The 23,512-nt window shown below is 40.5% G+C and overlaps 1 protein-coding gene across 1 annotated transcript in view; it reads left to right on the forward strand.

Annotated features, from left to right (window-relative positions):
* The window catches only part of zranb1a (zinc finger, RAN-binding domain containing 1a), a 53,032-nt gene that overhangs the window by 12,331 nt on the left and 17,189 nt on the right, over window positions 1–23,512 (forward strand). Inside the window, exon 2 of the mRNA XM_034193705.1 lies at window positions 822–1,724. Within this exon, the coding sequence (XP_034049596.1) occupies window positions 899–1,724 (826 nt within the window). The 5' untranslated portion in view covers window positions 822–898. The remainder of the gene's footprint in view (window positions 1–821; window positions 1,725–23,512) is intronic.

Raw genomic sequence — 23,512 nt, forward strand, 5'->3', positions numbered from 1 at the left:
GATGATGCTGGAACTTTTGTTTGGTGCCGTTCCAATGAGATTTATAAAGATGACTGCCTGAAGAGAACATGTAAATTTCCATAGTCATTGATGATATGGGGCTGCATGTCAGGTAAAGGCACTGGGGAGATGACTGTCATTACATCATCAATAAATGCACAAGTTTATGTTGATATTTTGGACACTTTTCTTATCCCATCAATTGAAAGGATGTTTGGGGATGATGAAATCATTTTTCAAGATGATAATGCATCTTGCCATAGAGAAAAAACTGTGAAAACAAGGTGGTGCAACAAAATACTAGTGATGTGTTGGAGCGTTCTTTTGTTTTTCATGATTCCATAATTTTTTCCTCAGAATTGAGTGATTCCATTTTTTTTTTTTTTCCCCCCCTCTGCTTGGTCTAAAAAAGTAACCGTTACTGACTGCCACAATTTTTTTTTTTTTTTTTCCTGATTTCTTATAGTGTTTCTTAAAGCCAGAAAGTTGCCATTTGAAATGACTTTAGTTTTGTGTCATGTCTGTGATCTGCTTTTTTTCTACAAAATTAAACAACTGAATGAACATCCTCCGAGGCCGGTGATTCCATAATTTTTGCCAGGGGTTGTAATCAATTTGTAATAATAATATTTTTTAATATCATTATGGGGTGTTGTGAGTAGAAGTTTCAAGGGAGGGGGGATTAATTTCCTCCATTTTGGAATAAAAGCGCTGTGAATACTTTCCAGGTGTGTGCGTGTGTGTTTCTTTCTTTCAAGGTATTTTTTGGAAATTCATTCGTTTTTGTTGATTGAAAAATAACTGACTGTTGTTGTTTTCAGCTCCTACAGAAGCATTTTTATGCCTGAGCAGGACGGACAACTGGAATTATCGCCACATTTTGACCATCCAGAGATCCATGATGACAGAGCAAAAAGTAAAGTGGGCATGTGACTATTGCACATATGAAAACTGGCCCTCTGCAGTTAAGTGCACCATGTGCCGTGCACAAAGATTGATTGGTCCCATCATCACAGAAGAGCCCTTTGAAAATGAGCCAGCTCTGGACCCCAACCTGGAGTGGGACTCTTCCAGAACTGAACATAGTAGCAGCCTGCTCATCTGTCCAGACTCCAGTGCCAGGCCCAGGGTCAAATCAGCCAGCATGGGAGAAGTTTCTAATAAGTGGTCCTGTCACATGTGCACCTACCTGAATTGGCCCCGAGCCATTCACTGCACACAATGTCTCTGTCAGCGCTCCAGGACCTGCAGTCCCACAGAGTCCCCCCAGAGTTCAGGCTGCCGTCCTGCTGCCTTGTCTCCAGTAGACCCTTGTGAGGAGTACAATGACAGAAACAGACTCAACAACACCCACCAGCAGCACTGGACATGCACAGTTTGCACTTATCAGAACTGGCCTCAAACATCAAAGTGTGTGGTGTGCGACCAGCCAAAGTCCAACAACCAGGAATCAATAGAGCTAGCTCAGTCTTTGGAGCCCTCACCTTTGATCAATGAGCAGGACAGGACCAGGTGGAGGAGTGGCTGTAGTGGAGGCCGGAGCCATAGGAGGTCCTCTCCTGTTCCAAAAACTGACATTAATGTTCAGATGGACTTTCAGAGGATAGAACTTGCAGCTGGAGCCATGAGTGGCAAAGAGGACCAAGAAGTCAACTTCAAGAAGCTAAAGCAGATTAAGAATCGAATGAAGAAAACCGACTGGCTGTTCCTTAATGCTTGTGTTGGTAAGTCATTTACTTTTGTTAATCTATTGTTTTTTTTTCTTTTCTGCACATTTACCATTAATGATTACAAAGTATGTATTGGGCTCAGACTATAAAATTCTTTATCTGTACATGTAATCCATGCTATTTTGCTTTCCCCATATGTAATACTTTATTCTAGGGCTTCATATTGTAGTATAAATTCAATCCTTTCACTGTAATGGTGTGTGTGTGTGTGTGTATATATATATATATATATATATATATATATATATATATATATATATATATATATATATATATATATATATATATATATATATATCTCACAATATAAATGTAAGTGTAAAATTATAATGGAAATATTTCTGAATGGGTTATATAATCCCTTAGCAAAGCTAAATTGATAAAAAAACAAACAAACAAAAAAAACAAATATAATGTAACATTTATTGTGCAGATCTCAAAACTCAAAATTAAAACTCGGCACTCTATGGTCAAAATAGTGCAAATGAACACAAATACTATTTTTATAACTTAGACTCCTTGTTTTGGAAGAGGATGTTTGGGAAATGCTTTCTTTAGCATGGAAATTACTGAAGAAATGCAGTGTTTCTGAAGACGTTCCTCGTCACGGCGCTCCATTCAGGCATCCGTTGTCTCGAAAATGAATTCCATATAAAAAAAAAAAAAATTAAAAAAAATCCTAATCATGTCATAAATTCAGTGTTTATAAAGAAGTCCCTCTATCTTTGTCTGCAGCTGGTGCGTTTCTCAACGTGAAACACAGGATGCGGTGATTTGTCCTGTCAACAACAACCAAAATAAGTGAATGACAGGCAGGGAACCTTACGGGTCATTATAAATGGAAATCTTTTCCAGAATGGAAAAAATAATGGTACTAACCGGTTACCATTATTTTAAAATGGCAATTTTGTTCCGGAATATATAAAAAAAAAAAAATTAAGTTATTGGTTTAGTTTTTGTTCCTAGGCAAAATGGCAAAAGTTTCTTGTTTTTATTTTCAACCAGTTCAAAGCCTTGCTTGAACTAGCACTCTATCTCCCCCATCCAGGGCCCGGTTTCATAAAGCTGTCTAATTTTGTTTAGTGGACTAAACTCGCTTAGTCGACTCATCTTTTGACTCTTAGTGCATAGTCTGTTAAAGTTTTGTGTTAACTGACTAAAGTTTTTAGCCTGGTACAGATGAGTCTAATCTTATTTTAGTCAATAAAACTTCCATGTTTTACCTCCAAAAAAGGCAGCTATTATGTACCAACACTTGGAGGAGGAAAGGAGGAGAGACTTGCGGGAGGAGCGGGTGTTCTGGGACCAGAATAATCCGTTGGAGATGTTTGTAGATGCCGAGGTTGGGAGCGCTTCTTCTCTGCTGCGGCGGACTTGGCCATGTTTGTAGAAGATGGACCAACTTTGTGGTAAACAAAACTGCAGCACATTGGAAGTGTTTCTTAGCAGCGGCACTCACAAGACCGCGATGACCATGAAAATTATCGACTAACGTAAGATGGCTAATCTAAAAGTTTAGCCATCGATGTGAAATGGAGACTAGATGGATAATGTTGGGTGACTAACCTTAGTTGACTAAGTAAGCTTATTAGACTAAAAGATTAAACTACTGTATGAAACTGGGCCATGGTTACTAGGGGAGTTATGAACACTACCTTTGCACCCCCCCAGGACTAAACCAAACCAACTGTTTTACAAGTAGGTTCCTTAGATGACCCTAAAACACAATCAGGATGTTCCCAAAAATAAAAACTGGCCTCAAGCCAGTTATCCAAGATGGCTGCCAAAATAGGGTTGGGTTTAATTTTTTTTTCACTAAAACACCTTACACAACATATAAACAACTTAAATGTCAGCGATTCAATGAGAAGACCATTGCAGGTCACAGCAAACTCATTTGTGCCTAAACTAAATTTATTCATGGGTTTAAAATTCAAAATGGCATCCAAAATGGCCACCAGTAGACCCTTATCATTAAAATACATAGCAGGACAAACAATTGACTTAATAATGACAGAAATCAGTGGTGTTTTAGTGGGGGGAAAAAAAACTTATTTTGGCCATCTTGGACGCCATCTTAGATAACTGGCTTGAGACCAGTTTTTATTTTTGGGAACATCCTGATTGTTTTTTGGGGTCATCTAAGGAACCTAAAAAAGTTGGTGTGGTTTAGTCTTTTGGGGGTGGGGGGGGTGCAAAGGTAGAGGTTGTAGCTCCCATAGTAGGTGGCTGGATGCCTGAAATCATTCATTTTTAAACTTTGATCTGTATAGCAGGTGAGTATTTCAGAAGACCCACTGAGTTGGGTTGTCCTCTGACGGACTCCCGCATGACCTGTGGGACAGAAACTGACTTTTTTTTTTTTTTTAAATAGGGGTTGTAGCTCCTGGTGGTTTTGGCTTGCTGAGCATGTGCATTATCTGATTCATTTTATGAAACAAATAATGTTGAGTGGCAGCATAATAGTGACTTGTAAGTGTGTAACTAAATGAAAGAATTTGATCCAGCTCATCAGTTTGTCCTTGCTGTGCTGCCGAGTGTCTTTGGAGGTTGTGAGTGTTTTCCAGGCGCTAGGGATGAATGAGCCGTCTGGAGAGCACAGAGTGGAGTCCCTGAACTGGGGAGTCTCCTGGCTCTGCGTCAGCATGCCGACCATGTAAACAGTGGTGCTTGTGTGCTAAGCTGCGGGCCTTCAGAAGGCAAAAATAGCCTTCACGAGACATGAGCACCAATCAACAGAAAGGGTTTGGAGCACGGGCAAACCCTGTGATCCCATCCTCATCACTAGCTTATTGAGTTATTACAAAAAGGGGGAGAGGGGTCGCAGTGAAAAATTTTCTTTTCAGAATTTAGCCTTTTGATTTAATGCTGAAGACTATGGCTGTGCAATTACCCACTCCTGTGACCCTTCATTGGAGTAAGTGGGTAAAAAGAAATGGATGGATATACAGTGCATCTGGAAAGTATTCAGTGCTTCACTTTTTCCACATTTTATGTTACAGCCTTATTCCTAGTAAGTATCTTTGGCTGCTCCCTTGTTTTCACTCAGCATCACCACAGCAGACCCGAGGTGGATCTACATGTTGAGTTGGCACAAGTTTTACACCTGACACAACTCCACATTACATGGAGAAATGAGCAGGGGTGGTTTTTGAACTGGGAACCTTCTGCACTGAAATCAAGTGCACTAACCACTTGGTCACCACCCCTGCATATTACAGCCTTATTCCAAAATGGAGTAAATTCATTTTCCCCCTCAAACTTCTATTTATAACACCTCATAATGACAATGTGAAAAGTTGTTTAATTTTTGCAAATTTATTGAAAATAAAAAAAACAAAGAAATCACATGTACATAAGTCTAATCCTTTGCTCAGTACTTTGTTGATGCACCTTTGGCAGCAATTGCAGCCTCAACTCTCCTTGAATATGATGCCATTTGGTGCATCTATCTTTGGGCAGTTTTGCCCATACGTCTTTGCAGCTCCTCTCAATCTCCATCAGGTTGGATGGGGATCATCGATGCACAGCCATTTTCAGATCTCTCCAGAAATGTTCAATCTGATCCAGGTCTGGGCTCTGGCTGGGCCACTCAAGGACTTTCAGAGTTGTCCTGAAGTCACTCCTTTGATATCTTGGCTGTGTGCTTAGGGTCACTGTCCTGCTGAAAAATGAGGTCAAAAGCTCTCTGGAGCAGGTTTTCATCCAGGATGTCTCTGTACATTGCTGCATTCATCTTTCCCTCAATCCTGACTAGTCTTCCAATACCTGCCACTGAAAAACATCCCCACAGCATGACGATGCCACCACCATGCTTCACTGTAGGGATGGTGCCTTGTTTCTGCCAAACATGATGCCTGGCATTGACGCCAAAGAGTTCAGTCTTTGTGTCGTCCGACCAGAGGATTGTGTTTCTCATTGTCTGAGACTCCTCCAGGTGCCTTTTGTCAAATCCAGGCGGGCTGCCATGTGCCTTTTACTAAGGACTGACTTCCATCTGGCCACTGTACCATACAGGACTGATTGGTGGATTGCTGCAGAGATGGTTGTCTGTCGGGAAAATTCTCCTCCCTCCACATAGGAATGCTGGAGCTCTGACTGAGTGACCACCTGGTTCTCGGCCACCTCCCTGACTAAAACCCTTCTCCCGTGATCGCTCAGTTTATATGGGTGGCCAGCTCTAGGAAGAGTCCTGGTGGATCTGAACTCCTGAACTTCTTTTTGTTTTTTACCCTATCTGCATATATATAGTAATGGTAAATGCCACATTGGCAGAACCATTTATGAACATTAATACACATATATGCAATTTATTCTTGCAAGACAAAAGGTATGTAGTGCATGGTGTGAACCCCATTCGCCCTTCCCGATCAGCCTACAACCTCCTACTCAAAGCCAGCCAACAACTTCTGTCAGGAAGGGCTGACCACCAAAACAACACAGACTGACAAGAACGAAAGACAAGTGGTGAAGGCAATAACTGTGAAGTGAGACACTGAGGGCATGGGGCTCCAACCATACAACATACCAGGATAAACAACCACACATGAACAAACAGTGACAGCAACAGTCGTCTAATTAGTGTAGTAATAAGTGTCTAATTAGTGAGCATCCATACCCTAATCTCGAACACCCGAGTCTTGATACCCTTGAGAGCACCCAAAACTGAATTGTGGTGACGGCCATAAACACGCAACCATCCACACACAGAGACCCAGTTCACAGCTAAATATCCGATCACTACTGTAGGCCAAGACAAAAGTACAGAACCTTACAGTATGACATGGACCACTCCAGCACATCGGAAGCCATACAGCTGGCCGCGAGCAACGACGGAAATGGGTCCAGGATGTAGGGCTCCAGGAGAAAAAGGGCAGCGAAAAGGCACTGGGGCCAGGAAGGGCAGCCACCAGGGCAGCACAGTGAACCAACAGGGGAGCGGCCTGGCGGTGCCGGAACGCCCCCCCCCCGAGGCACATGGAGCAGCCCCATACCCAAGGGAAGCATGCAGGGCACCAGCAACTTCCTGAACTTCTTCCATTTATGGTTGATAGAGGCCACTGTGCTCATTGGGACCTGCAAAGCAGCAGAAATGTTTCTATACCTTTCCCCAGATTTGTGCCTTGAGACAATCCTGTCTGAGGTCTGCACTGTCAACTGTTGGACCTATATGTAGACAGATGCATACCTTTTTACAAATTATGTTCAATCAACTGAATTTATCCCAGGTGGACTCCAATTAGGCTGTAGAAATATTTCAAGTTTGTGTGTGTGTGTGTGTGTGTGTGTGTGTGTGTGTGTGTGTGTGTGTGTATATATATATATATATATATATATATATATATATATATATATATATATATATATATATACAGAAATCTAAAAACAACAAAACAAACTTGTCATTATGGGGTATTGTGTGTAGAATTTTGAGGGGAAAAAAAATCCACTCCTTTTTAGAATAACACTGTAACATAACAAAATGTGGAAAAAGTGAAGCGCTGTGTATACTTCCCGGATTCACTGTAACTAAGCAGGGTTTGCATTAACATTTTTGGCCACAGAGTCCTGAGACACACTAAGTATTGAAAATGTGAGTCCCAATGCCCAGCCCTGAGTCCCAGCACCTCAAGGAGGCTTTGCTGTTTTGCATGAGTGCCGAATTCAGTACATAGAACTGGTAATATCAGGAACTACTCAAGTGTGCTTAGAAAGGTGGTGTGGCAAATTATTCCATGAAAGTGTGTCCAAGATTATGTAGTTTTATATTTGGGGGGGGAGGCAGTGTTCATTTATGAACAAAGATATTTGTTTTCCACAACACTGTAGGGGTGCAGGACTTTTGAAAGGACATTGGGGATGTGGCACACTTTATTTATTATTATTACTATTATATATTGCCTCCAGTGTAATAGGTCTGTCACACCTTCATCATTTTGCCAGGGTATGCCGACATGAAAAATCTGGTGAGTACGCTGGCTGCATCGAAAAAGTTATGTAGCTGTCACACCATAACTATTTAGGCAGCGTATGCCAACAGCCCTGTTTCCACCAAGCGGTACGGGTTGGAACGGTGTAGTCCACCTTCGCTTGCATTTCCAGCGGCAGCAGAACCCTTTTGTTTGGCAGGTGGAGCATGTAGCTGTTGACATGCACATTATTGAGCACTCATATGCTGTCGCACGGCCTTGCTCCTTCACGTGGAGACCAAACAGAGTAATTTTTTATTTTTATTTTTTTTAATCTTTGTGGATCATGGGATTTATTTTCATCGCGTGCAGAATGCTGAAGAATTGACTGTCTGTGGTAAATGTTGATGTGAATGAATGAGGTGCTTTAACTCTTTCAACTTTTAAAATAAGTTAATTTTCTTGTTGTGACCCAAAGCAGCTGCGTTCTCTGGTTCAGGCTAAAAAATGCACCAGGAGCAGACAAACCACTGAGGAGCTTAAACGCTATGTTTCTTCAGCCATGACAAGGAACTAAAGTTTTTTTTCAGATGTCATTTTCCAAAATTGGGACAGTTTATGTGGGCTATAATAATGAGGTACTATGCCGTATACCATACGCGCAAACCCTGCTTAGCCAACACAAACTCTCATGACTTAAGTTTTCTTATTTCTGTTAATTTGCTTAATGTTTCAAGGCTTTCAAAAGAAGGTATCAGGTGTCTGTGTCTAATGTCGACAGGTTTTAATGCTTGGTGACAAAAGTTGGACCGGTGCTCCTCACACCACTGATCAATAAATGAGTAGTTCTCCACACTCCTGAATTCTGGAATATATTTTGGTCTGCATGTCTTTTCTCATGAAATGCTGCACTGCCATTTGAGGAATATAAAGTGCAGATGAAACCAAGCAGCATCCATGTCTTCTTAATAATATTTATTGCACGACATTGCGTGTGCGTGATGGGTGTGTTACGGTAGTAATTATCATGTGATGGCAATATATGAAACATCCTGGGGACACTGAACAGCATGTAAAGTCCACTGACATAGGTTCTATTTAGACCACTCGGATCTTAACGGCATCATAGGAGTTTGGCAGCACTTGATGCATTATATGTTGCTCATAAATCCCTAATCAAAAGAAAAGAGGTGGCCTTCCACATCACTAAAGATATGGTCCCTGTTAGGTATGAGTATCTGGAAGATTTTATTAGCAGTACTGCTTATCAGTCTGGCACTTAACGGTATTTATTTTTGGAAAAAAAGTCAAATTAAGAATAGAATTAACTGCTTTATTTTCTATATACTATTTAACAAATGGTGAAGTGCATCTGGGGGGTGGGGGGAGGGGACATACATATTGTGTAAAATATATCACACTGTGGGCCTTAGTCACTTCTCATTGTTAATGGCGTAAAGCCTGGGCAATAAGAGGTAAACTTTTGTGATTGGCTTTGCCTGTTTTCGGCTGAGAGGAAATGGCTGTGAATGGGAGTTGGACCAGACCTTCTCGCAGAAGTCATTGCTTTGTGAAGTGAATTATGGGTGTGGTTTACCAGGCTAAATGTTCCCACCAAGTTTAGTGAAAATCCACCCAGCTTTTTGTTTCAAATTTTGTTCATGCACATACTGGAGCAATTTTAAAATACCCTGCCTTGCGCGGTGGTATGCAGGATTATGGTTACAGTACAGAAATGAAGTAATGCAAGACAACAGGAGCTGCTTTCGACATGTCAGGTGGCCAGTAAAGTTGTCTTGAATAGCAGGATCGACCGTTGATCAGCACGATAATTAATTGATCCCTAGTTTTGAGCAACATTTATGTATCTGGTCATTTTTATTATGTGGTTGTTGTTGACTGGATTCTCTTGTAATTGGAACTGTTCATATAAATGTATCTTGTGTGACCCATTTCATTTGCTACTTCTGCTTTACATGGGCTTGTCTATCTTTGATAGTGAGGAAGTAGTTGGAGTTTTACATTTGACCACATCAGGCACTTCCTCAGAACTCACAGCTCAAGATAACTTTGCATTATTCTTCTTACCATTTCAGGCCCCCTCCCCCTTATTTTTGTTTCTCCCTAACAGTTTTATATTTGGGCACAAATCAGATAAAATGTATTACACCTCCCCACAAAAAAAATGTTGTTTATATAATCTTTTGTTTCACCTTGCCAATAAAGATGGTAACTGACAAGTTCTATCTGCAGATAATACATTATGTATGAGTATGATATGCTTGCAGTTAGATGTACAGTTTTGTGATGGGCTTGACTTTAAAGACATTGCGTACTATGCAAAATGCACCCACTCGTGGCAAAAGTTAAAATTTGAGTCAGCTACACGTGGCACAGTAATGAGATGTGAATTCGCATTACAGCAGGATTGTGCAGAAATGTATTGCAGCATGTATGGAGCGACTGCATTGCACATGCATGTCTTGGTGAGATCAGAGTTCCTTATGCCTCATACAATAATATTAATTAGCCCGTTAGCATCTGCTCACTCATATGATGCTTGCATTAAGTAAATGTTGCATAGAGCAGTTGCATAATGTTTTATTTATGCATTTTTTTTTTTTTTTTTGGCACTCACTTTGTTTGACTCCTTTTTTTTTTTTTTTTTTTTTTTTTTAAACTTGGCAGACGTATGTGGTCTGTGAGTGCTAGTTTTTAACTTCTAACTCCTTAAGGGCATTGTCATTGGCTGGGCTATCTGTCCATCTGTTGTGTAAATGTCTACTGGATTATCAGATTGCCTACAAATATACGGTGACATTTGCTGCATCAGCAATTCCGAGTTTAACTTTGACCTATAGATCCTTTGGTGGAGGTGGGGGAGCATTCGCTTACAGCAAATTTAATCTCTGGAATACATTTGGCTCTGCTTTGTGGATGTCATTTGATCTAAGATTTTGCTGTTTGACACTATGCACATTTTTTTTCCGCTCCTCTATTTCATTCTGTAGTACACAGGGCCTGACACACAGCTGCATTCATGTTTCATATTTTGACTCTTATTTTAAAAAGCAAATGTCAGCCTACTTTTTTTGAAATGGATTATTTTTTTTAAAGAACAGTTTAATATGGCACCTCCTGACTACAGCAAACAGTCTTTCGATATCAGTTCAAAGGTTCATGTTTTCAAATTCTTAACTGATCACTGTGTAAGAGGAGACGGGGTGTGCTTGGCATGATTCTGTCCTGTTCCTCACAAGGAAATTAGCTTCTGCGTACACTGAATGTAATGTCTTCACAGAGCAACGATGGACAAACTGTCCTCAGGCTGGCATGTCTTTCGGTTCTGTGCTCTTGCTAACCTTCTCTGTTCGGCTTGTTTTTCTGAATAAGCAACCTGACACTGTGCTTTCTTCTCGCTGAGTGAAACTGGGAGCTTCACGGCGGTCTCGTTTGCCACTTGTGGTTAAGTACACGTTTGCTGTGCGTTCTTTAGTATGATGTTTTATTTTAAGAGTTCTGTTGGTTTTTCTTCCTTCTATTAAATGGGGGTGTTGAAAATTCGATTTGTCACAATCAAGATTCTTACCGTTGACTAACTTTCAAAAATCAGTTTTTAACGTAACGTCTCCATTTTGATCCAGCTTCCCCTCTATGCTGTAATTGTGAAGTTGCTGTCACTCGTCCTTCTCTGCTTCTATACAACAGTTCATGCCATGTTAACAAGTTGGCATATAACCAATTCAGTCTGCAAGCTGTGCAAAATGAAGGTCAAGCATTTCGGAAATGCTCCAGTGTGTTTAGCAAGTCATCGCGCTGAGTTGAAAGAAGCCAAACAGCCGCAGCAGCACCACCAGGAGCCGACCTGCGCATACTGCATCACTTTGACGAACTTTCAGTCAATTCTGAGTGTGCAAAAAACTACATCAATCACCTCTTTAGAATATCTCTTATTTATAGATTTGATTTTCTTTACATTGTCTTTCAAAGGTAAATCTACATAATCTTAGACATGCTTTGCTTTTATGGTATATGTTACCACACCACCTTTCTTACAGCATATTTTAGTAGCTTTTGAAACTAGCATATACTGAAAGATTCACACTCCAACAGTTAAACATGCATCTATAAACATGCCTGCATCTATATTATGATAACCATGTGGTGTGTGTGTGGCTTCGATCACAGCGAAACCGGAGAGAGCTGACATTTGCCGTTTGATATACTTATGTCTTTTAGGTCAAGGATGAACGCTGCAAGAATAGAAAGTTGAGGGGACATATTTTTTTTTTTTTTTGAGAAATTAGTGATTTTAGCTAACCAGTAAACAATGGACATTGTGCTGTAATGCACCTTGGGAGTTTTGGTTTTTTAAATGTTTTTGTGGTTTATATTAGTTTAAAAGTGTTGTTACTGATTTTATTGTTTGTATAGTTCAGTTGGTTTCGTCAGTTTAGTCAAGTTGCTGTTACCGTGAGTGACTTAAATGCAAAGTGTAGTGCTTTTGTCTTCTCTCTGTTTCTGTTTGTCAAATAAAAACACCTGCTTACAGCAGAATGCAGGGGGGAAAAAAAAACTAAACCTCTGTGTGAGTGTTTCTGTGTAGGCTCTCAATTGTCCAGATGGTTTCCATAGTAGAGAAGCTTGAATCTTCGACTGGACTGGGTTGCTTGACGCGAGTACGTTCTCGCATCAATTTATTTATAATTTATTCCTCAGAATTGAGTGAGTCCATATTTTTTTCCCTCTGCTTGGTCTAAAAAAGTAACCGTTACTGACTGCCACAATTTTTTTTCCTGATTTCTTATAGTGTTTCTTAAAGCCAGAAAGTTGCCATTTGAAATGACTTTAGTTTTGTGTCATGTCTGTGATCTGCTTTTTTTTTTTTTTTTTTTTCTACAAAATTAAACAACTGAATGAACATCCTCGGAGGCCGGTGATTCCATAATTTTTGCCAGGGGTTGTATATATATTAAAAGTGTGCGTGCATAACTTTATTTACAATGAAGAATAAGTATTTGATCCACTGTCAATTTTGCAGGTTTTCATTAGCAATTTTTATTGTAGGTACACTTCAACTGAGGGAGACGGAATAAAAAAAAATCAGAAAATCACATTGTATGAGTTTTAAATAATTAATTTGCATTTTATTCCATGAAATAAGTATTTGATCCAATAGGAAAAACAGACCTTAATATTTGGTACAGAAACCTTTGTTTGCAGTTCCAGAGGTCACACATTTCCTGTAGTTCTTGACCAAGTTTGCACACACTGCAGCAGGGATTTTGGTCCACTTCTCCATGCAGATCTTCTCCAGATCTTTCACGTTTGGAGTTCCAGCTCCCTCCAAAGATTTTCTATTGAGTTCAGGTCTGGAGACTGGCCAGCCCACTCCAGGACTTTGAAATGCTTCTTATGGAGCACCTCCTTAGTTGCCCTGGCTGTGTTTGGGGTCATTGTCATGCTGGAAGACCCAGGCACTACCCATCTTCAATGCTTTTACTGAGGGAAGGAGGTTGTTTGCCATAATCTCACGATACATGACCCCAGCCATCCTCCCTTCAATACAGTGCAGTTGTCCTGCCCACTTGGCAGAAAAGCGCACCCAAAAATTATGTTTCCACCCCTATGCTTCATGGTTGGGATGGTGTTCTTGGGGTTGTTCTCATTCTCCAAACACGGCAAGTGGAGTTCATACCAAAAAGCTCTATTTTTGTCTCATCTGACCACATGACCTTCTCCCATGCCTCCTCTGGATCATCCAGTTGGTCACTGGTGAACTTCAAACAGGCCTGGACATGTGCTGGTGTGAGCAGGCGGACCTTGCTGCCCTGCAGGATCTTAAACCATGATGGCGTAGTGCGTTACTAATGTAATCTTTGTGACTGTCCTCCCAGCTCTCTTTATGTGATTGACCACATCCTCCCATGTAGTTCTGGGCTTTCTCAGAATCATCCTTACCCCACAAGGTGAGATCTTGTGTGGTGCCCCAGACCGAGGAAGATTCGCAGTCATCTTGTGTTTCTTCGATCATGTAATAAATTACTCCAGCAGTTGTCTTCTCACCAAGCTGCTTGCCTGTTGTCCTGTAGTCCATCCCAGCCTTGTGCAGGTTTACAGTTTTGTCGTTGATGTCCTTAGACAGCTCTTTGGTCTTCGCCATGGTGGATAGGTTCGAGTGTGATTGATTGCATCTGTGGACAGGTGTCTTTTATACAGGTAACAAGTTCAAAGAGGTGCAATTAATAATGCAGAATAGGAGGGCTTCTTAAAGAAAAACTAACAGGTCTGTGAGAGAACAGAATTCTTGCATGTTGGTAGGTGATCAAATAATTATTTCATGCAATAAAATGCAAATTAATTATTTAAAAATCATACAATATGATTTTCTGTTTTTTTTCTCTCTTTTTTTTTTAAGATTCTCTCATAGTTGAAGTGTACCTGCAATAAAAATTACAGACCTCTGCATTCTTTGTAGGTGGGAAAACTCGACAGTGGATCAAATACTTACTTTCCTCAGTGTACTAAGTTCAATGTAAGTATAGTAGGGCTGAAACAATTAGTCGAGTAACTCAAATAATTTGATTCCAAAAAATGTTTGAGGCAAGTTCTGGGCCTCGAAGCTTTGTTTAATGTTGTAGTACGTATGCCAGGCCTGTGTGTGGCACTGTAATGTCCCCAGGAAAAACAGAAGACTAGAGCATGCCCATAAACCGTGTAAACGCTAATCAAATTAGCGCCTAACGCTACTGCTCTCCAACGTGACACACAGTAAAATTAAGCCTATTAAGAGAAAGATAGTCCATGCTGATCATCTGAAATAGACTGACTGAGCATTTAAAGTGAAGCTGTGTGTTTGTCTATTTAAAAAAGAAAAAAAAAAAAGTGACCCACTCGATGTGGAGAGTGACTATTGACTGGGTGGCTGGCTGCTGTCTCACTCAGCCCGGTGTGAGGGCCTCTGAACCCTCCCCTCACACCGGGCGAGTCTCAGCTCTGTCTCCAGCTACACTGACAGTTTATGAAAGATCCTCTCAGCAGAAGTCCACTCTTTCTTCTGTGTTTTGCTGACTCGCACTGTTTCACGTTTTAATTTTCATTTGTTTGGGGCAACATAAATGCTTCACAAACACGGTAACTAAGGACCCAGTCACTCGACGATTCCTGAATGAAGGGGAAAAAAGTCAAAAAATCACAATTCGTTGAGAAAAGGTTGACGAAAGAGCTTTATCACCGAATAGCCTGCGAAGCAAGAGCGCAAAAGGGATGAAAGAGAAACTAAATGAAACCAAAGCTAACGTTGATCTTGACGCTTTAAACGAAACGCGCCTGGAGCTACAGCTGTGTCTGCATCTCTGACTTCCAGGACTGGGCGCTGGGACGGAGCTCATAGCACGTGAGGCCTGGAGAAACTGCAAACAGAAGCTGTGGAGATCTGTGCGCATGTCTGTGGACCCACCTGCTCTGGTTCCTCATCCGGAAGAAAAGCGGGATCATCTCCTTCATCATCAGAACCCTCACTGTCTGTCGACACACTGGGCGCTACATCTTGCTCCAATTTATTAAAAAAAATAAATAAATATTCCGGTGTGCCGTGGTGCTAATCTATCACTGTATTACTTTACTAAGCCGTATATATTGATTTATAACAGAAAACTGTCAAGAGGGGAAATAAATATAAGTGTAAAGATAACTGAATATATCACAGCAGTAAATTGATGAGTCTGTGTGAACGCGGTGCATTAACTTACATGTGCGGTTATTTCCACCAGTTGCAGCTGATCCACAACGTGAATTCTGCCTTCCAGAATAGCTCTTTATATAATCATTTGAATTATCTACGTATTGCCACAAGTACATAAGGGCTGGATTGTCATTCCTACACTCATATTGCAGGGCTGTGAAAACTACGCAGATCCGCGAAATTCCGCAGATTTCATCATGGGGAGGGGGGGGAGGGTGTTAGTGTTTTACTCTGTAATCGTGATTGCCATGGGTTTTTAAAATGTCTATCGCAACGTGTTCTTATTTTACGACATGCAAGTTTTCTAAGACTGCGGCGGTCCGCGGACACTGGTCTGTGTGTTAGAGATACAAATCAGTGTCCTGAGATCCGCGGAGTTTTGAGGAGAAAAAAGCCTGGCTGTTAGGACAGTTGTCGTAAAACGGGACTGGTTGGTTGCTGTGGCGACGCTGTGTGTCTCCTGCGCACAGCTTAAGCTAAATGAGCATGTGGACATCGCAAACCTTTAGAGCTCTCAAGTTTTTTTAAGAGAAGGCTTGTGCAGCATGTCTGTGTCATGGACCGATGTCAGACAGAGAGAAGAAGGTGAGAAAGACTGTTTGTTTGAAAAAGTCTGATAAGGACAAGAATCCATGGAATTGTCGCTGGCTTCATCAACACACGTGAAAGATTAAAGAAATGGGAAAAGTGAACTGTGCTACCAGAAAACACGGTAAGAATTTTTCTCTCTGGAAAATAAACATTGTGCTGTTCAAACAGGATTTTAGACAAGATTGTGTGACTTTTTTTCATTCATCTAGACTTTCTTTCATTAGGGAAAAAGACTGTGGCTTTGAATGGATTTACACAAGAATGTAAATGAGTTTTTATTAATGTAGACTTTTTTCATGAGAAAGACACTGGATTTACAGGAAAAACAACGCAGGGACCCAGTCCACCAACCTTGGGCAAAAAAAGGTTAAATTTTACAAGTTGGGGAACAACAAAACAGAAATCACATCCTATTGCCATTTCAGCAAAATGTCAAGATTTTGGCACAGCTATTTTGCTGTTTGTGTCTAAATAAAGCTTTTTGCATGGGATTCACGTTGTGCGGATTTTTGCTTTGATATTTGTCTCTTTTTTGATCCAGCATGGCTTTTTTTTTTTCACATCTTGGATGTGCGTGTCTCTTCTGATTTACTAAGATTTTGGCGCAGAGACATTGTGCCATTGCTTAGGGAGAGCCCTGGGCTATTGATGTTGTTTAAAAACGCAAAAGTACTTTTTATCCGATTAATTGCCAGAATAACTGATAGAATACTCTATTACTAAAATAATCAATACCTGCAGCCCTAAAGTACATAATATTTAATATGACATACATAATATAGTTGTAAATATGTTAAATACATGGATGATACAAGAAAGTGAAAAGAAATGACAAAATGGAAGTAAAAATAATAATGATGAAAGTGTGTGTGTGTGTACACAATCCCTGGCAATAATTATGGACTCACCGGCCTCGGAGGATGTTCATTCAGTTGTTTAATTTTGTAGGAAAAACGCAGATCACAGACATGACACAAAACTAAAGTCATTTCAAATGGCAACTTTCTGGCTTTAAGAAACACTATAAGAAATCAGGAAAAAAATTGTGGCAGTCAGTAATGGTTGGTTTTTTAAACCAAGCAGAGGGAAAAAATATGGACTCACTCAATTCTGAGGAATAAATTATGGAATCACCCTGTAAATTTTCATCCCCAAAATTAACACCTGCATCAAATCAGATCTGCTCATTAGTCTGCATCTAAAAAGGAGTGATCACACCTTGGAGAGCTGTTGCACCAAGTGGACTGACATGAAGATGTCAGTTGAAACAAAGGAGAGGATTATCAAACTCTTAAAAGAGGGTAAATCATCACACAATGTTGCAAACGATGTTGGTTGTTCACAGTCAGCTGTGTCTAAACTCTGGACCAAATACAAACATGGGAAAGTTGTTAAAGGCAAACATACTGGTAGACCAAGGAAGACATCAAAGTGTCAAGACAGAAAACTTAATATGTCTCAAAAATCGAAAATGCACAACAAAACAAATGAACGAATGGGAGGAAACTGGAGTCAACGTCTGTGACCGAACTGTAAGAAACCGCCTAAAGAAAATGGGATTTACATACAGAAAAGCTAAAGAAAAGCCATCATTAACACCTAAACAGAAAAAAACAAGGTTACAATGGCCTAGGAAAAGCAATCGTGGACTGTGGATGACTGGATGAAAGTCATATTCAGTGATGAATCTGCATTGGGCAAGGTGATGATACTGGAACTTTTGTTTGGTGCCGTTCCAATGAGATTTATAAAGATGACGGCCTGAAGAGAACATGTAAATTTCCATAGTCATTGATGATATGGGGCTGCATGTCAGGTAAAGGCACTGAGAAGATGGCTGTCATTACATCATCAATAAATGCAGAAGGTGATTCTTAGACTACGGGCACTTATGTCCTTTGATCATATTGTGTGAAAAACAGAAAAAAGGGGAAATTTCACACTTTTATAGTTATCTTTACAATGAAAGTGTGTTAAGTTTGTTCTAGTAGTCTATGATGACTTTTTCACCTTTTTTCAGCATCATTATATGTAAATATTGCCATTTTGTGCTTGTCCCACACCCAGACTTTTGATCTTCAATGATAAAAATGAATGGTAAAGAAATGTTTTTTCTAATGTTTTAAAATATCTTTGAATAAAATATCAGTAAGATAATCAAAACATAATTGGGTTATTCAGTGTCATTCAACTGTTGTGATTTTTTTTTAAACAAAATGTAGTTGTCCCACACTATTGCCATAATTTTCACCACAACACTGTAATGTCCCTTTAAACAGTTTGTATGAAAGATTGTTTGGATAATTTCTATGGAGATAAACAGTGACATCAGAGCACATGTATATAGCGCCAAATCACAACAAACAGTTGCCCCAAGGCGCTTTATATTGTAAGGCAATGGGGTGGTGGAAATTACATTTACAAGGCCAATAGTGCCCGTAGTTAAAGAATCACCCATACGTTGATATTTTGGACACTTTTCTTATCCCATCAGTTGAAAGGATGTTTATGGATATCATTTTTCAAGATGATAATGCATCTTGCCATAGAGCAAAAACTGTGAAAACATTCCTTGCAAAAAGACACATAGGGTCAATGTCATGGCCTGCAAATAGTCCAGATATTAATCCAATTGAAAATCTTTGGAAGTTGAAGAAAATGGTCCATGACAAGGCTCCAACCTGCAAAGCTGATCTGGCAACAGCAATCAGAAAAAGTTGGAGCCAGATTGATGAAGAGTACTGTTTGTCACTCATTAAGTCCATGCCTCAGAGACTGCAAGCTGTTATAAAAGCCAGAGGTGGTGCAACAAAATACTAGTGATGTGTTGGAGCGTTCTTTTGTTTTTCCTGATTCCATAATTTTTTCCTCAGAATTGAGTGATTCCATTTTTTTTCCCCTCTGCTTGGTCTAAAAGAGTAACTGTTACTGACTGCCACAATTTTTTTTTCCTGATTTCTTACAGTGTTTCTTAAAGCCAGAAAGTTGCCATTTGAAATGACTTTAGTTTTGTCGTGTCTGTGATCTGCTTTTTTTTTTTTCTACAAAATTAAACAACTGAATGAACATCCTCCGAGGCCGGTGAAATCATAATTTTTGCCAGGGGTTTTATGTGTGTATGTATGTATGTATGTATGTATGTGTATATATATATATATATATATATATATGTATATATATATATATATATATATATATATATAAAACAAGAACCTAAACAATTTGAGTATTACCACCCTTGTAAAATATCAGCTACCTATTTGATAAACTGCCCATTCCAGAGCCTGTGGATCCTCACAGGCAATGCACTAGTTAATTTAAAAGCTGAATAGTAGGGGTGGGAATCTTTAGGCACTTCACAATTCATTCACGGTTCAGAGGGCTATGACCCGATTATAAAACAATTATCAATGCAACAACCCCCCCAGGATTTCTGGGGGGGGTTGTCAAAGGAAAATATTTAGTGATCCATAATTTTATTTATTTTTAATACTCTTTATCAGCTCAGCCATATTTGCATCTGTTTGGCTCTCATTCACTGACTCTAAAACCCAGGGTGGTGCCCCCAGCCCACCTGCTAAAACAGCTTGTGTAAGTGTGGCATCAGACTGTCTCCTGTTTAGATTATTGCCACTTCAGCAAAAACAAACACAAAAAACTCAGCCTTGCATCTTCAGCTTCTCCTTGCCTTCATATGAACACTGACTCTGCTGCACTAATGCACTTTTCTCTTGTGTCAGAATAATTCAAACAGGAACACGTGATCATGGTGAAACATTGTTCCACTGCAGGTACTGTGTGGTGATTTTTAACACTTGTAAAACTGCAGAAAACATGTTATGTGGCATCTGTTCTTATCTTATGCATGTGTATTTTCTTTTTAATTGCACTTGGGCTCAGCAGGACGAGCTGTGCTGACATGGTGCGCTGCACTGCATGTTAAAATGACATGGTGGTCGCAGCATCATGCTGTGGGGATGTTTATCAGCACCAGGAACTGGGAAGCTAGTCAGGATTGAGGGAAAGATGAATGCAGCAATGTATGGAGACATTCTGGATGAAAACCTGCTCCAGAACGCACTTGACCTCAGACTGGGGCGACAGTTCATCTTTCAGCAGGACAATGACCCTAAGCACACAGTCAAGATGTCAAAGTTGTGGCTTCAGGACAACACTGTGAATGTTCTTGAGTGGCCCAGCCAGAGCCCTGACCAGAATCCGATTAAATATCTCTTGAGAGATTTGAAAATGGCTGTGCAACAACACTTATCAGTCCTGATGGATGTTGAGAGGTGCTGCAAAGAGGAATGGGCAAAACCCCCCAAAGATAGGTGTGGCAAGCTTGTCTCAAGGAGATTTGATGTTGTAATTGTTGCCAAAGCTGCATCAATAAAGTATTGAGCAAGGGGTACATGTGATTTCTTAGTTTATTTTTAATAAATTAGCAAAAATTAAAAGAAAAACTTGATGTTGTCTTTATGGGGTGTTGGGAGTAGAATTTTGAGCTGGAAAATGAATTTACTCTATTTTGGAATAAGGCTGTAACATAAAAAAATGTGGAAAAAGTGAAGTACTGTGAATACTTTCTAGATGCACTGTATCCTAGCCCAAAACCGTGGTTTTTCTGTTACATTGCACAGCAGATGCACTGTACATGGTCTGTCCCATATTTTTGAGCAGGCAGACTGACTTCAGTGAAGCCGTATGGCAAAGTCAAAGGAAAAATTTGGTGAATACGTTGGCGTACGTCAAATAAGTGATGGGTGAGTTTTGTTTTGGTTAAGAGCATGCTGGAAAATGTTGTTGTACGGCAAGGTCATCAAAAATTTTGTGCATGCACGATAGCATGTGGCTCACAAGAGTAATGTGTTTTCAGCCTGTGTGTAACTTGCATCAAACTTACCTCCAATGCATATTGGCGTATTTGATATGTTCTGGATGACCACAGAACTTCTGCAAGTCAGTGGCAGCATGTTTATGTCTGTATATACTGGCTAAATTGTCGAGGTGTGACATAACTTATTTGATGTCGCCAGCACATTCGCCAATTTTTTTTTTTTTTTATACACTCAACAAAAATAGAAACGCAACACTTTTGGTTTTGCTCCCATTTTGTATGAGATGAACTCAAAGATCTAAAACTTTTTCCACATACACAATATCACTATTTCCCTCAAATATTGTTCACAAATCAGTCTAAATCTGTGATAGTGAGCACTTCTCCTTTGCTGAGATAATCCATCCCACCTCACAGGTGTGCCATATCAAGATGCTGATTAGACACCATGATTAGTGCACAGCTGTGCCTTAGACTGCCCACAATAAAAGGCCACTCTGAAAGGTGCAGTTTTATCACACAGCACAATGCCACAGATGTCGCAAGATTTGAGGGAGCGTGCAATTGGCATGCTGACAGCAGGAATGTCAACCAAAGCTGTTGCTCGTGTATTGAATGTTCATTTCTCTACCATAAGCCGTCTCCAAAGGCGTTTCAGAGAATTTGGCAGTACATCCAACCAGCCTTACAACTGCAGACCACGTGTAACCACACCAGCCCAGGACCTCCACATCCAGCATGTTCACCTCCAAGATCGTCTGAGACCAGCCACTCGGACAGCTGCTGAAACAATCGGTTTGCATAGCCAAAGAATTTCTGCACAAACTGTCAGAAACCGTCTCAGGGAAGCTCATCTGCATGCTCGTCGTCCTCATCGGGGTCTCGACCTGACTCCAGTTCGTCATCGTAACCGACTTGAGTGGGCAAATGCTCACATTCGCTGGCGTTTGGCACGTTGGAGAGGTGTTCTCTTCACAGATGAATCCCGGTTCACACTGTTCAGGGCAGATGGCAGACAGTGTGTGTGGCATCGTGTGGGTGAGCGGTTTTCTGATGTCAGTGTTGTGGATCGAGTGCCCCATGGTGGCGGTGGGGTTATGGTATGGGCAGGCGTCTGTTATGGACAAAGAACACAGGTGCATTTTATTGATGGCATTTTGAATGCACAGAGATACCGTGAAGAGATCCTGAGGCCCATTGTTGTGCCAACATCCAAGAACATCACCTCATGTTGCAGCAGGATAATGCACGGCCCCATGTTGCAAGGATCTGTACACAATTCTTGGAAGCTGAAAATGTCCCAGTTCTTGCATGGCCGGCATACTCACCGGACATGTCACCCATTGAGCATGTTTGGGATGTTCTGGACCGGCGTATACGACAGCGTGTACCAGTTCCTGCCAATATCCAGCAACTTCGCACAGCCATTGAAGAGGAGTGGGCCAACATTCCACAGGCCACAATTGACAACCTGATCAACTCTATGCGAAGGAGCTGTGTTGCACTGCATGAGGCAAATGGTGGTCACACCAGATACTGACTGGTATCCCCCCCCCCCCCCCCAATAAAACAAAACTGCACCTTTCAGAGTGGCCTTTTATTGTGGACAGTCTAAGGCACACCTGTGCACTAATCATGGTGTCTAATCAGCATCTTGGTATGGCACACCTGTGAGGTGGGATGGATTATCTCAGCAAAGGAGAAGTGCTCACTATCACAGATTTAGACTGGTTTGTGAACAATATTTGAGGGAAATGGTGATATTGTGTATGTGGAAAAAGTTTTAGATCTTTGAGTTCATCTCATACAAAATGGGAGCAAAACCAAAAGTGTTGCATTTGTATTTTTGTTGCGTATAAGTTTGCATATGCTGGCTAAATTGTCAAGGTGTGACAGGCCCATGATGTTTATAAAATTGATGTTGATATTTGTAAATCAATTCAGAGTAGTCTGCGTTGTGAGGCATATAAGAACTGAATTCCCCACTGTTTGATGTTGGGTCCAGTTAATCCATGATTATTGAGAAAATAAGTGGGTCATTTTTTTTCTTGTTCAAACAATTGAGATTTACTGCCCATCCCTCTAAAATATGATTTAATAAACATGTGAATTTAATTTAGCTTTTGGTTTTTTTGGGGGGGGGGGGGGGGGGGGGTGCTGTTTGTGCATTACCTGGATGGGACAAATGAAACACTGTCTCACCCACTCTTCACCTCCTTTATCCAAAAATGGATTGGTTGCAACTTAAGCAGAGTAAATACTGCAAACATGGCAAAGTAGATACAACCCCTGGCAAAAATTATGGAATCACTGGCCTCGGAGGATGTTCATTCAGTTGTTTAATTTTGTAGAAAAAAAGCAGATCACAGACATGACACAAAACTAAAGTAATTTCAAATGGCAACTTTCTGGCTTTAAGAAACACTATAAGAGATCAGGAAAAAAATTGTGGCAGTCAGTAACGGTTACTTTTTTAGACCAAGCAGAGGGAAAAAAATATGGACTCACTCAATTCTGAGGAAAAAATTATGGAATCATGAAAAACAAACGAACGCTCCAACACATCACTAGTATTTTGTTGCACCACCTCTGGCTTTTATAACAGCTTGCAGTCTCTGAGGCATGGACTTAATGAGTGACAAACAGTATTCTTCATCAATCTGGCTCCAACTTTCTCTGATTGCTGTTGCCAGATCAGCTT

The sequence above is a fragment of the Thalassophryne amazonica genome, chromosome 18, assembly GCF_902500255.1.
Source record: "Thalassophryne amazonica chromosome 18, fThaAma1.1, whole genome shotgun sequence".
Taxonomy (NCBI): domain Eukaryota; kingdom Metazoa; phylum Chordata; class Actinopteri; order Batrachoidiformes; family Batrachoididae; genus Thalassophryne; species Thalassophryne amazonica.